General features: G+C 44.3%; 1 protein-coding gene across 6 annotated transcripts in view; it reads left to right on the forward strand.

Annotated features, from left to right (window-relative positions):
• Positions 1–12,096, forward strand: part of LOC118361508 (voltage-dependent L-type calcium channel subunit beta-2-like) — a 128,935-nt gene that overhangs the window by 17,469 nt on the left and 99,370 nt on the right. For 2 of the 6 annotated variants that reach the window (XM_052483181.1, XM_052483182.1), the window contains exon 1: positions 281–653. The exons of the other annotated variants lie outside the window; for them this stretch is intronic. In XM_052483181.1, the coding sequence (XP_052339141.1) occupies positions 606–653 (48 nt within the window). In that variant the 5' untranslated portion in view covers positions 281–605. Of the gene's footprint in view, positions 1–280; positions 654–12,096 lie in introns of those variants that run through there. 6 annotated transcript variants of the gene reach the window in all.

Below are 12,096 nucleotides of genomic sequence, written 5' to 3' on the forward strand. Positions count from 1 at the left end.
ATTGTCACAGCACACACACCTGAACCAAGGGAGCCAGCCAGCCACAGCAGGGAGCTGAAAAGCAGTGGCACTGCAGAAGATTTGGTTAAAGCTAGATAGAGGAGCAACCCTGGGGTGCTGAAGAGAATAAGGATTTAAGGTGGGGTAACTGGCAGTGCTGCAACAGACCTGTGCCTCACTCAGAGGCACTCTACTCTCTTTGCCTCTCTGCTGTGCTGTGGGACATGTGGGCGGGCGGGAGGGCTAAGGAGGCACAGGGTCGAATTCACCGTGGAAACTGCCCTGCCGAGAGTTAGATAGTGCTTGGGTCTGTCTGTGAGGATCTAAGTGCACGTGTGGAAGGGGAGGAGGGGGGCTCGGCGTGGATACGACAGTCTCCTCTGCTCTCTATTGCTACACTCCATCCCTCTGTCTCCTTCCTTCGTCCCCTCCCTCCCTCTTTCTTTCTCTCTCTCTTTCTCTCCACCTCCGCCCCTCCTCTCCTCTCCTGCTCCCCCCTGCGGGCAGAGTGTAAAGCCATGGACCGAGGCTGAGTGGATGCTGCTGCCTGACACGGTGTTTGTGAGGCGGCTGCCGTCTATTCCTGAACCCCCCTGGTTCCCTTCATGCCGTGCTGTGGGCTGGGCCATCGCCGGAGAGCACAGCTTCCATACGTGAGTCTGCTGCCTAATTCTCTCAATTTAGGACATAGACAGAGAAGGAACACCGGAGGCATACTGCGTACTGCATGAGTCTTAGTAATGCTCTGATGTTGTCAACAACAAATACACTGAGGAAACGGTTCATGTAATGACGCTTTCTAGGAATACCTGTAGCTCGTTCAAAAGTCATGTGTATGTGCGCATGCGTGTGTGTACATGCAGGCACATGCACATGTTTTCGAAGTGTATGTATGTACATGTTTGCCTGAAAGTGTAAACACATACACACACACACACACACACACACACACACACACACACACACACACACACACACACACACACACACACACACACACACACACACACACACACACACACACACACACACACACACACACACACACACACACGCACACACCTGTTTATCTGCAACCTTGCAGATTTCTCTGCACCCTGTCTAACTGAGACTACACACGGTCTTACTGAGACCATTTTCTTCTCTAACAACTCAGCAGACCGGCAGCTCTCTCTACAGAACTCCACCGTTTGGCATCATGTGCGCCCAGCCAGCCAACCACACTAAGAGGCAGTCGATTGATCTTTTATCCCATGTTTATATGGGGACGGGCGGACGGACGGAGAGAGATTAGGATGCAGTCAGTGGGTGGCAGAGAGCGATGTCCACATGGCTCATGCGTGGCTGACGGCAGAGTTTTTAATGGTCTTTACTCTGTTTTTTTCATCTATCTTCTTTGTGTGTGAGCGTATGGGCTGTAATGCTGTCTAACAGATAGAATGAGTTTAAGGGGGGATAGGCTTTTCATTTGTACATCAGCCTAATGGAGCACAGTGGGAGAAACAGTCAAGGGTTCCTCCTCCCTAGCATTTAAGGAGGGTAATGGCAGGGCAGCGGCAGACTTGGTCAACATGAGACGAGGTGCTGCCAAATGTTTTAAATATCTGCCATTTGTGTTGCTTTTTCTCCAAAATTTGACTTTGGGCTGGTTCAGGTCTCTAACAGTGTCTGATTGTCTTGGTATGAGTGTTTCGGTGGACTCATGCCCAGTTATAGACAGAATAAATAGAAGTATCTTGGCTCTGCACAGTATACTCTGACACAGTAGCAACTGCTTTTGCCACACACACACACACACACACACACACACACACACACACACACACACACACACACACACACACACACACACACACACACACACACACACACACACACACACACACACACTATAACAAAAGGACTGCATAGACAAGAGATAATAGTTTTATTGCATGACTACCGTCACCACTAGATGCCCCTATAGCACCTTTCAGATTAGATGATTTATACACACACACACACACATTTTACACATGCACCTAGTTCCGCAGCTTTTATGTTACTATAATCAACTCATGATGCAATAGTGCAGTAGTGACGTTTCATTGGGTTCACCTTTGTATGAATTATGATGTCACTCCAGATCTCAGACAGAGCTTGGTTGTTAATGTGAATAGAATGCTCTTAGAATTGGTCTATAGTATGTCATTCCATTATGATGATTTCACTGGTCCAAATCAGAGCCAACCAGTGCTTACAGTAGGCTACATACATACAGTGTTCGTCCTAAATTACACCCTATTCCCTATTTAGTATAGTTTAGTCACTATATGGGGAATAGGGTATAATTTAGGACAAAGCCATAGAGGTTCTATATTAATTTATATGGACAAATTACTCCAGTCCAATCAGCATACAACACATGCAATGTGCTCCCAGTACAGCTGTTATATCAGACAACTTAAGTATTTTTGCTGACATAATGGTTGTATATTATCCACTGCAACGACAACAACAAAATCCTCATTACCGCTCTTCCTCAGTGGTCTCTGTCTAAGTCAATTTGACCATGTCTGAGCGGCATGCACACTCATGCTGCTGTGGTCTGGATTAACATTTACAAAAGAGTGGATTTTAATCTGAGTGATGAGTGGATTAGTGCAGGGCTGCGGGCAGGATTTAGGCTTACTGCTCCTGTACAGCTGGAGAGATGGCTGTTGTCCTACTCCGTAATTTGCAGGATGCTCAGAGCAGAGGCCAAGAACTCTCTCTGTGTGTGGGATGCTTTTAAAAATGCAAAAGGCATTCCTTGTGGAAGGGTGAAACTAATAAAGAATGTAATGATTTCATTTGTGTATACACCGAGTGTACAAAAGATTAAATCAAATCAAATCAGTGAAGGAAAACCTGCAGGTTTTGGTAGCGGGCCGTGTCAGTGGCACTGTATTGTCCTCAAAGTGAGCAAAGAAGTTGTTTAGTTTGTCTGGGAGCAAGACATCGTGGTCCGCGACGGGGCTGGTTTTTCTTTTGTAGTCCGTGATTGACTGTAGACCCTGCCACATACCTCTCGTGTCTGAGCCGTTGAATTGTGACTCTACTTTGTCTCTATGCTGACGCTTAGCTTGTTTGATTGCCTTCTGGAGGGAATAGCTACACTGTTTGTATTCGGTCATGTTTCCGGTCACATTGCCCTGATTAAAAGCAGTGGTTTGCGCTTTCAGCTTTGCACGAATGCTGCCATCAATCCATCAAAGTTTCTGGTTGGGGAAAGTTTTAATAGACGCTGTGGGTACAACATCGCCGAAGCACTTGCTAATGAACTCGCTCACCGAATCAGCGTATTCATCAATGTTGTTGTCCGACGCTATGCGGAACATATCCCAGTCCACGTGATCGAAGCAATCTTGAAGCGTGGAATCCAATTGTTTGGACCAGCGTTGAACAGACCTGAGCACAGGTGTTTCCTGTTTTAGTGGTCAGCTTTTCCGAAAGGAGTGCGGGTGAGGGCCTTATATGCGTCAATGAAGTTAGAATAACAATGATCCGGGGTTTTGCCAGCCCGGGTCGCGCAATCGATATGCTGATAAAATTTAGGGAGCCTTGTTTTCAGATTAGCCTTGTTAAAATCCCCAGCTACAATGAAAGCAGCCTCAGCATATGTGGTTTCCAGTTTACATGGAGTCCAATGAAGTTCGTTCAGGGCCGCCGATGTGTCTGCTTGGGGCGGAATATACACAACTGGGATTATGATCGAAGAGAATAATCACAGTCGTGTATATTCTCCCCCAAGAAGACCAGGAGCCATACCCCATTCAAAGGCACTTACATCTTTTGTCTTGCCCTTCACCCTCTGAATGGCACACAAACACAATCCATGTCTCAATTGTCTCAAGGCTTAAAAATCCACTGATTTGAAGTGGATTTAACAAGTGACATCAATAAGGGATCATAGCGTTCACCTGGATTTACCAGATCAGTCTATGTCATGGAAAGAGCTGGTGTTGCTAATGTTTTGTACATTCTGTGTACACTATGGCCAAAAGTATGAAGTATATGGTGCATATGGTGTGGTAAGAGCCCAAGTACCTTCATGTGATTCTATCTGCTTTTGAACTCCGAGACTGCTTCCTTCCGTGACACACCACTCTTTCTATGACACTCCTCTCACATGTTTCCAGTATGGAGGCCAAAAAAACGCTGTTTTACGTCGGAAATTGGGTGGAACACAATTCCGCTCGCGATGGAATTTAGAGCACGGAGGGAGACCTTGCTGAATGGGACTCGTACTGACTCTGACACGCAGCAGACTAAAGGGCCATGGCAGTTTCAGACACTGCACGGAAACTGGGCTAATTGAAGACAGCAGGCCCAGCCTAACTGTTTTGTTCGCTCTTACTGGTTCCCATCGTGCAACGGGACTGGAGAGTAGTACATTTGTAGCCTGTATAAGAGCTTAGCAGCACATTCAGCGTAGCAGTAGTCTTGGTTCCAGTCTTTTTTTAGCTAGAATTAAACTCCTTGCTACTCCTGTCGTTTGCCAAAGACATTGACAAAAGGCCAATCTCCACGTTCAATATGCAGGCAGATTCACGGCGCAGTTGCACCGTAAATCAACGTCATGGAACGTAAATGGAACATGAGGTGTGTGCAAATCTGTCGCAATCTAGAATGATCATTTTAAGAACAACAATAAGCAATACCGTTACGACCTGCTGCGGCCATTCCCTTGTGAGAAGGCAGTGTCAACGTAAGATCATGTTGATCAAAGTGGCAAGAGAGGACTGTAGATGAGAGAAAGATAAATAATGACACGGAAGGTATTAGGCTACAAGATTAAATCGAGATAGGTTTGCTTCACTTGCATACCGTTAATGAGCTGCTTACATTTCTGAAATGTTGAAATGCTCATTTCAGTTATATTATTTGTCCATCCTACCTTGAGTCCAGACAGAGTCCAGACAGAGTCCAGACAGGCTACTTTAGGATACTTTCAGAATGGACATTCATTTTCCCAATCTGCCCACTGTAATTATACATTATTTTCATTCAATTGAGTCTATGACGGAAACCAAGTGGTTTTTATTCTTGGCACAAAGATAATTCGACATCATGTCTAGATGATAAAAGGCTACACTGATCACTCAGGCTTCGCTGCCAATTGTATAGATGTCCACATAGGCCTAATATTTAAATTGAGGTAATGTGCTCATAATCATTATTTTTCAATCCATAGTTGACGCCTCTCCTAATGAAAAGGCCATCATGCTGTGAGCTGCTGGACAGTTGATGCCCCTCCTAATGAAAATACCACCCTGCTGTGAGCTGCTGGACAGTTGACGCCCCTCCTAATGAAAAGGCCATCTTGCTGTGAGCTGCTGTACAGTTGACGCCCCTCCTAATGAAAAGACCACCCTGCTGTGAGCTGCTGGACAGCACACTTGCATTTGATATGTGTTTATGGATGAGAACGTGAAGTAGCCATTTCCAAAACGGAGCTCAGAGGGGAATCGTTGATTGCCTGCTTTGCAATCTGTTCCCTATGTCAACAGCCAGGGTTTCATTAAATAGGCCTAGACAGTAGTCACTATACTTTTTGTATTTAATTTATTTTATTAAATTGACACATTTTGCCATGTTCAACTTCAATTCAATTCAACTTACACATATGTCTTCTCTGTTTCCTTCTTGTGCAATTCATCCATCTCCCTTGGCATCTCCACTGGCCTCTCTCTCTTCCATCCACTGTGTATTCCTGTTTATAGCTCTTGAACCAGTAGCCTAGCCCAAAGCGTGTCCCAGAAGTAGCAATAAGCTATAATTTGGTCACTTATTTTGAACAATCCAAAATATATATATTTGTGATCAAATTTGCTGGTGGTAAAAATGCAATAAACGGGAATCCTCATTTCTCCTTGCGTCTAATGTTTATGTTTACAATGGCATGTAGTATTATGTCAGAATGCCCAGTGTTTCCTGACAGTCTCATTTGCATAAACATTGTCATTGGACGATAGCGCTGAGGGATATTGAATCAGGAATCAAATCTCCTCGAGCTCATTAGTGATAGAATGTTCATATTTGAAGATTGCCGATTGGCCAGCCTCTTTGGCAAATGACAGGAGTGGCAAGGAGTGGAATGTAATAGCTGAACAGAGACGGCAACCAAGCCAGCGTAGCAGCAACAGAGTAGAAACTGTTTCCTGGACACAGGTTAAGCCTAGTCCTGGACTAAGAGAGCATTTCAAATCAAATCAAATTGTATTGGTCACATACACATGGTTAGCAGATGTTTTTGCGAGTGCAGTGAAATGCTTGTGCTTCTAGTTCCGACAGTGCTGCAGTATCTGACATGTAATCGAACAATTCCACAACAACTACCTAATACACACAAATCTAAGTAAAGGAATGGATTGAGAATATATACATATAAATAAATGGATGAGCATTGACAGAGCGGCGTAGGCAAGATGCAATTGGATGGTATAAAATACAGTATATAGATATGAGATGAGTAATGCAAATAATATAAACATTATTAAAGTGGCATTATTAAAGTGACTAGTGATCCATTTATTAAAGTGGCCAATGATTTCAATTCTGTATGTAGGCAGCAGCCTCTCTGGTTTAGTGATGGCTGTTTAACAGTCTGATGGCCTTGAGATAGAAGCTGTTTTTCAGTCTCTCGGTCCCAGCTTTGATGCACCTATACTGACCTCACCTGGATGATAGCGGGGTGAACAGGCAGTGGCTCGGGTGGTTGTTGTCCTTGATTATCTTTTTGCCCTTCCTGTGCCATCGGGTGCTGTAGGTGTCCTGGAGGGCAGGTAGTTTGCCCCCGGTAATGCGTTGTGCAGACCGCACCACCCTCTGGAGAGCCTTGTTGTTGTGGGCAGTGGAGTTACCGTACCAGGCGGTGATACAGCCCGACAGGATTCTCTCAATTGTGCATCTGTAAAAGTTTGGGAGGGTTTTAGGGGACATTCCATTGAAAGTGTTTATTATTTCAGGGGCTTAATCTGTGTCTAGGAAACCTCCCCTTACTTTCTAATGGGAAGTGTCGGATTTTGATACTGTAGGTTGTTAGATGTGTGTGCTTGTGCTTTTAAAGGGTGGCTGAACTTCCTGATTTGCCTCGTTTTTGGATTTGGTTCATATAAAAATGCTGGCGGCCATGACTGAATTCTAACATGAGTTGGTTTTGTGTGTTTGTTTCTTAATTAAGAGTTAGCCAAATTCTTTCGCCAATTAGCTTCAACTGGCTGATGTGCCACCGTAACAAAATTGGTCTGACTTTGGATAGCTTTTCTCCGGGGCTAGTTAGGGACCGTCAATAAATTACACAGTGTAAATGAGACAGAGCATTAAACATTTAAAAAAAAAAAAAAAAAAAGCATAATAATTTAACTACCTGAAACTGTAGTTCAATTCAATTCATTTGTCTGGAGCTGGGCTTCCTTGGCAGTGGATGTGCGTTCCTCCACTTTTCCAGGGTGTAGTAGGGAAACATCCAGTAAAACGGGACTCCTAACGGAATGTCTTAGTTTCACAGTTTTTACATAATCTATCATCTCACCCTCGGACTAGTGGAAACTGTGATATGTCTGTGGAGGCCTTGTGTGTAACATACCTAACAGAGTGGGTGTGAGTGTGATGTGGACAGATCCTGGATCAGTGCAATCTGTCTGTAGGTGCTTCTTTGTAAATAGCCCTACTACAGGCCTGGGTCGTATACATTAGTGGACTATTTCAGGTAGGCCTCTCCCCATTTTGGCTTGCTTCTGTTTGGTTCCTAATTAATACAACCCTGGAAACAGTGACGTAATGATGATGGCGAAGTGGCACCACTCTCCTTTGGCTCTGCTTTTACGAGATTGATGCTGAACATGTAAAACGTAATAGTATACTGGTGGTGTCTGGTTAGGCTCTTCTCAAAATACAGCTTCCCTCTCTTTCCTATATCTGTCATGCCCTGATCTGTTTCACCTGTCCTTGTGATTGTTTCCACCTCCTCCAGGTGTTGCTTATTTTCCCCAGTGTATTTATCCCTGTGTTTCCTGTCTCTCTGTGCCAGTTTGTTTCGTATGTTTCTCCTTTCTCTAGTCCTCCCGGTTTTGACCCTTCCCTGTTTCTGGACTTTGTACCCGCCTGCCTGACCGTTCTGCCTACCTTGACCACGAGCCTATCTGCCACTCTGTACATGCTGGACTCTGATCTGGTTTTGACCTTTTAGCCTGTCCACGACTCTTGCGTACCATAGGAGACATCAGGAGTTGCTACAGGGTACTGAGGAGGGGCAGGATATTTTATAGCTATTTTATAGCTACCTGCCCTATTAGGAAACACTTGTCTCTAGTGGGTACCAGTACTATGGTGAGTCAGACTAGGAGTTCCTTAATTCCCATCCCCTGCACAACAACCTAAGTCTCTCCGAGTGCTCATTGACTCTGGGGCTGATGAATGTCTTATGGATGCCACGATAGCTTCGGAGCTTGGTGTTCCCGCTCAGCCTCTCTCTGTGCCCATTGATGCTAGGGCACTGGACAGCTGCTCCTATAGTATGGTGCCTGTTCAATTACGGGTTTCTGGTAACCAGTGAGACCACAGTTACTCCTCATTGCGTCGCCCCATGTTGTGTTGGGATTTTCCTGGCTCCAAAAACTGAACAAGAGGTCAAGAACAAGAGGTCAGTGTACCCTCGGCCCAGATGTTTGTCCATCGCTGTCGAAATACCTGGAGAAGAACCAGGGTGGCTATTTTCAAGACCAACTCCAGGTATCGTCGACAAGCTGATCGTCGCAAGACCCCAGCTCCCCATTGGGCAGAAGGTATGGCTTTCCACTCGATCTGCCTCTTCGGTCCCGCAAGTGACGCAAGCTGTCTCCCCGGTTCATTGGCCCTTTTCCCATCTTGTGTTACCCCGTACCCTCCGTATTCACCCTACTTTCCATGTGTCTAGGATTGAGCCTGTCTCACTGTCCTTGTCTCCAGTCCTTGTCTTCCCCTGTGTATTTATCTGTTTCCTGTCTCTCTGTGCCAGTTTGTCTTGTATGTTTCCAAGTCAAACAGCATTTTTTTCCCCGTTCTCCTGCTTTTTGCGTTCTCCTTTTTCAAGTCCTCCCGGTTGTGACCCTTGCCTGTTCGGGACTTTGTACCCACCTGCCTGACAATGAGCCTGTCTGCCACTCTGTACCTCCTGGACTCTGATCTGGTTTTGACCTTTTTGCCTGTCCAAGACCATTCTCTTACCTACTCCTTTGGATTAATAAACATTGGAAGACTCCAACCATCTGCCTCCTGTGTCTGCATTTGGGTCTCACCTTGTGCCTTGATAATATCATCAACTTATCCTTAAGTTGCTTTTTCTTAGAATTTACTCACTAGTGATTGAGTGCTCGTGGTCATTTATTAATGATGTATACACTGTTGTCATTTCTGAGTTTTGCAGTAGGGTTGTAAAATTCCAGTTATTCCTAAAATGCCCAGGTATTTCAGAAATCCCGATTGGAAGATTCCTGGAATCAGGAGGGAATAAACATGGGAATTATGAGAAATGTTGCAACTTTGCATGCATCACTGGAGTGGGCGTGAGCGGTCGGCAAACGCTTATTTTTAATTAAAGAACTCAGTCCTGCATTAAATGTACTCTTGAAAGTTGTAATAGTCTAATTTGTGTCGTGCATCATCAGTTCTACTTGTCATGTTAGTCATTGCTATTTATGGATGTTCCCCAATGCTGGAAGGGGGTCCCTGATTGCAAAAGTTTGGGAACCCCTGTCTCTGACCACTAACACATGAGATTGGCTCACTACTGTCAGTAGAAAGCATCTGTTTGGAAAAAGAATGCAGACACTTTTTTGTTGTAGAGTTTGCACTTTCTGACATTTGATTGATCGTAGGCTATTTACCAGAATCATAATCAGTGTTGGGGTAGTGAACTACATTTAGTTCAACTAATTTAACTACATTTTTCAGTAGCTTGGTGGTAGTTGAACTAAATTAAAATTTTGGAACTACACACTACTTTATTTGCCCACAAAAATAAATATGGGTGAATTACGCACACTTTATTTTCCCGACTCCGACCTGCCTGATTCTCACTGGAAACATTGTTTTTGTGTTTAGGCAAAATTGCATATGACCCCAAAGTGATCTGTCTTGCAATTTGTAGTCTATGGCATTTCAGATTTACATATGATAATTTTCCCTATTAGTAGTTTGGATGTAGTAAACTACTTTTTCAAATGAACATTTAGTTAAGTAAATTATAATTTTTCTTGATGCTATGCTTAACTTCTTCCAGTGTGAATTAATTGGTATATTGGTATATACTATTGGTATATTTTCAGAGTAGCTTCCCCAACACTGATCATAATGACATCCAATGTGGGCTGATAAGCTGTAGAAGAAAGTCATTGCCAGCTAGGGTTGGGTGCATATGAAGAATTGTGCTTACTACCAGCTTTTCATAAACAAATACAGTAGGCTAGGTGGGATGAAAGTGGAGACAATATACACTGTGTACAAAACATTAGGAACACCTTCCTAATGCGTTGCGCCCCCTTTTGCCCTCCGAACAGCCTTAATTCATCAGGGCATGGACTCTACAAGATGTCGAAAGCATTCCACACGGATGCTGGCCCATGTTGACTCCAATGCTTCCCACAGTGGTGTCAAGTTGGCTGGATATCCTTTGGTTGGTGGACCATTCTTGATACACCTGTGAAAAACAGCAGCCTAGCAGTTCTTGGGCACGGCTCATGCTCATTTAATAACGGACACCTCAGACCGATTGAGCATCCACACTAAGTCAAGCGTCACATAAAAAAGGAACAGATGTTTCTTAGCATCCAATTAAAGGTGGGGATGGGGAGGACTCCCTCTCCTCCATGCACTGTGAGAGGGTCATTAACCCATAGGGATACTTGAGCACAATTAATTAGTGACAGACGTTAGAAATGTATTAGGGCAACATAAAACGTTACATAAAGGCTACCATTAAACCTGAACTCATACGTTTATGGGATGGGGTTTTAAGTGTTTGCTCATGATTATGTACAGTAGGTCTAGGTTCTTTAAAAGGCATTATGGATGGTGTGTGCATGTGAGAGCGTGCACCTCCACGCGTGTCACTATAGTGGGTAACTTAAGACCCGACACTCTCCAATCTAAATGACCTAACGCAAATCAGCAGTGATAGCTGCAAAACTCTGCGACAATCTCCTCAGTTAATCTGGATTGACATGTTGTATAAACAAATAGACAGACTGCAAAGGGAAAGGGGAAAGAGAGAGGCGGGAGGTTGAGTGAGAGAAATTGTGAGCGTGAAAGAGAAGAGAGGTTTATTGAGTAAGAGAAGGACTGAAAGTGGGATAGAGCGGGAGGAAGAGTCAATAGAAAATTGAGATACCAGATTGTGGTCAGATAGCGGGAGGGAGTGAGTGTAATTGTGTGGATAGAGGATAAGAAAAGGGAAAGACTGAAGTGTTAGGAATGAAAAGAGAAGAGGGAAGACAAAATAACATTTAATTCCCAGTGGTTTACCATCTCCCCATTAGCTTGTCAGAGTACCTGTCTCTATGTTGGGGTGCCGTAACAACAGGTGCCAGCCTGGCGAGAGCACATCCAATACCCTAGAGAGATGTGGGAGGAGGGAGGAAGAGAAAGATTGAGAAAGGAGGAGAAAATGAGAGAGAGAAGAGATGTGATCGAGGAGCTTCAGCAACAGAAGGTAGGATGAGGATCTACTTGAAAGAGAATGAGCGATTACTTCAGAAAGAGAGAAGAAGAAGAAGAAAGATGTAGAGACAGAGAATTGTCAATAGATTTCCATAGTGAGTCAGCAGATCAGGTGTCTCATCCCCAGCAGACGCTCTCTTGACTCTCTCACCCTCTCAGAACTCTGGGAGTAGGGTTGCAAAAATCCAGTAATTTCCCCCAAATTTCCCCCAAGTTTTCCAGAAATTCTGGTTTTAGGATCCCAGATTTCCTGGTTTATTCCAGAGTTTGGAAAACCTTGGCATTTTGGGAATTGAATTTTGCAACCCTATCTGGGAGTGTTGCTGATCTCTGATCTGCCTGTCTGAGGAGAACTCCATAAAACCATCTCCGTTACCA

This window comes from Oncorhynchus keta, chromosome 28, assembly GCF_023373465.1.
Source record: "Oncorhynchus keta strain PuntledgeMale-10-30-2019 chromosome 28, Oket_V2, whole genome shotgun sequence".
NCBI classification, from domain to species: Eukaryota; Metazoa; Chordata; class Actinopteri; order Salmoniformes; family Salmonidae; genus Oncorhynchus; species Oncorhynchus keta.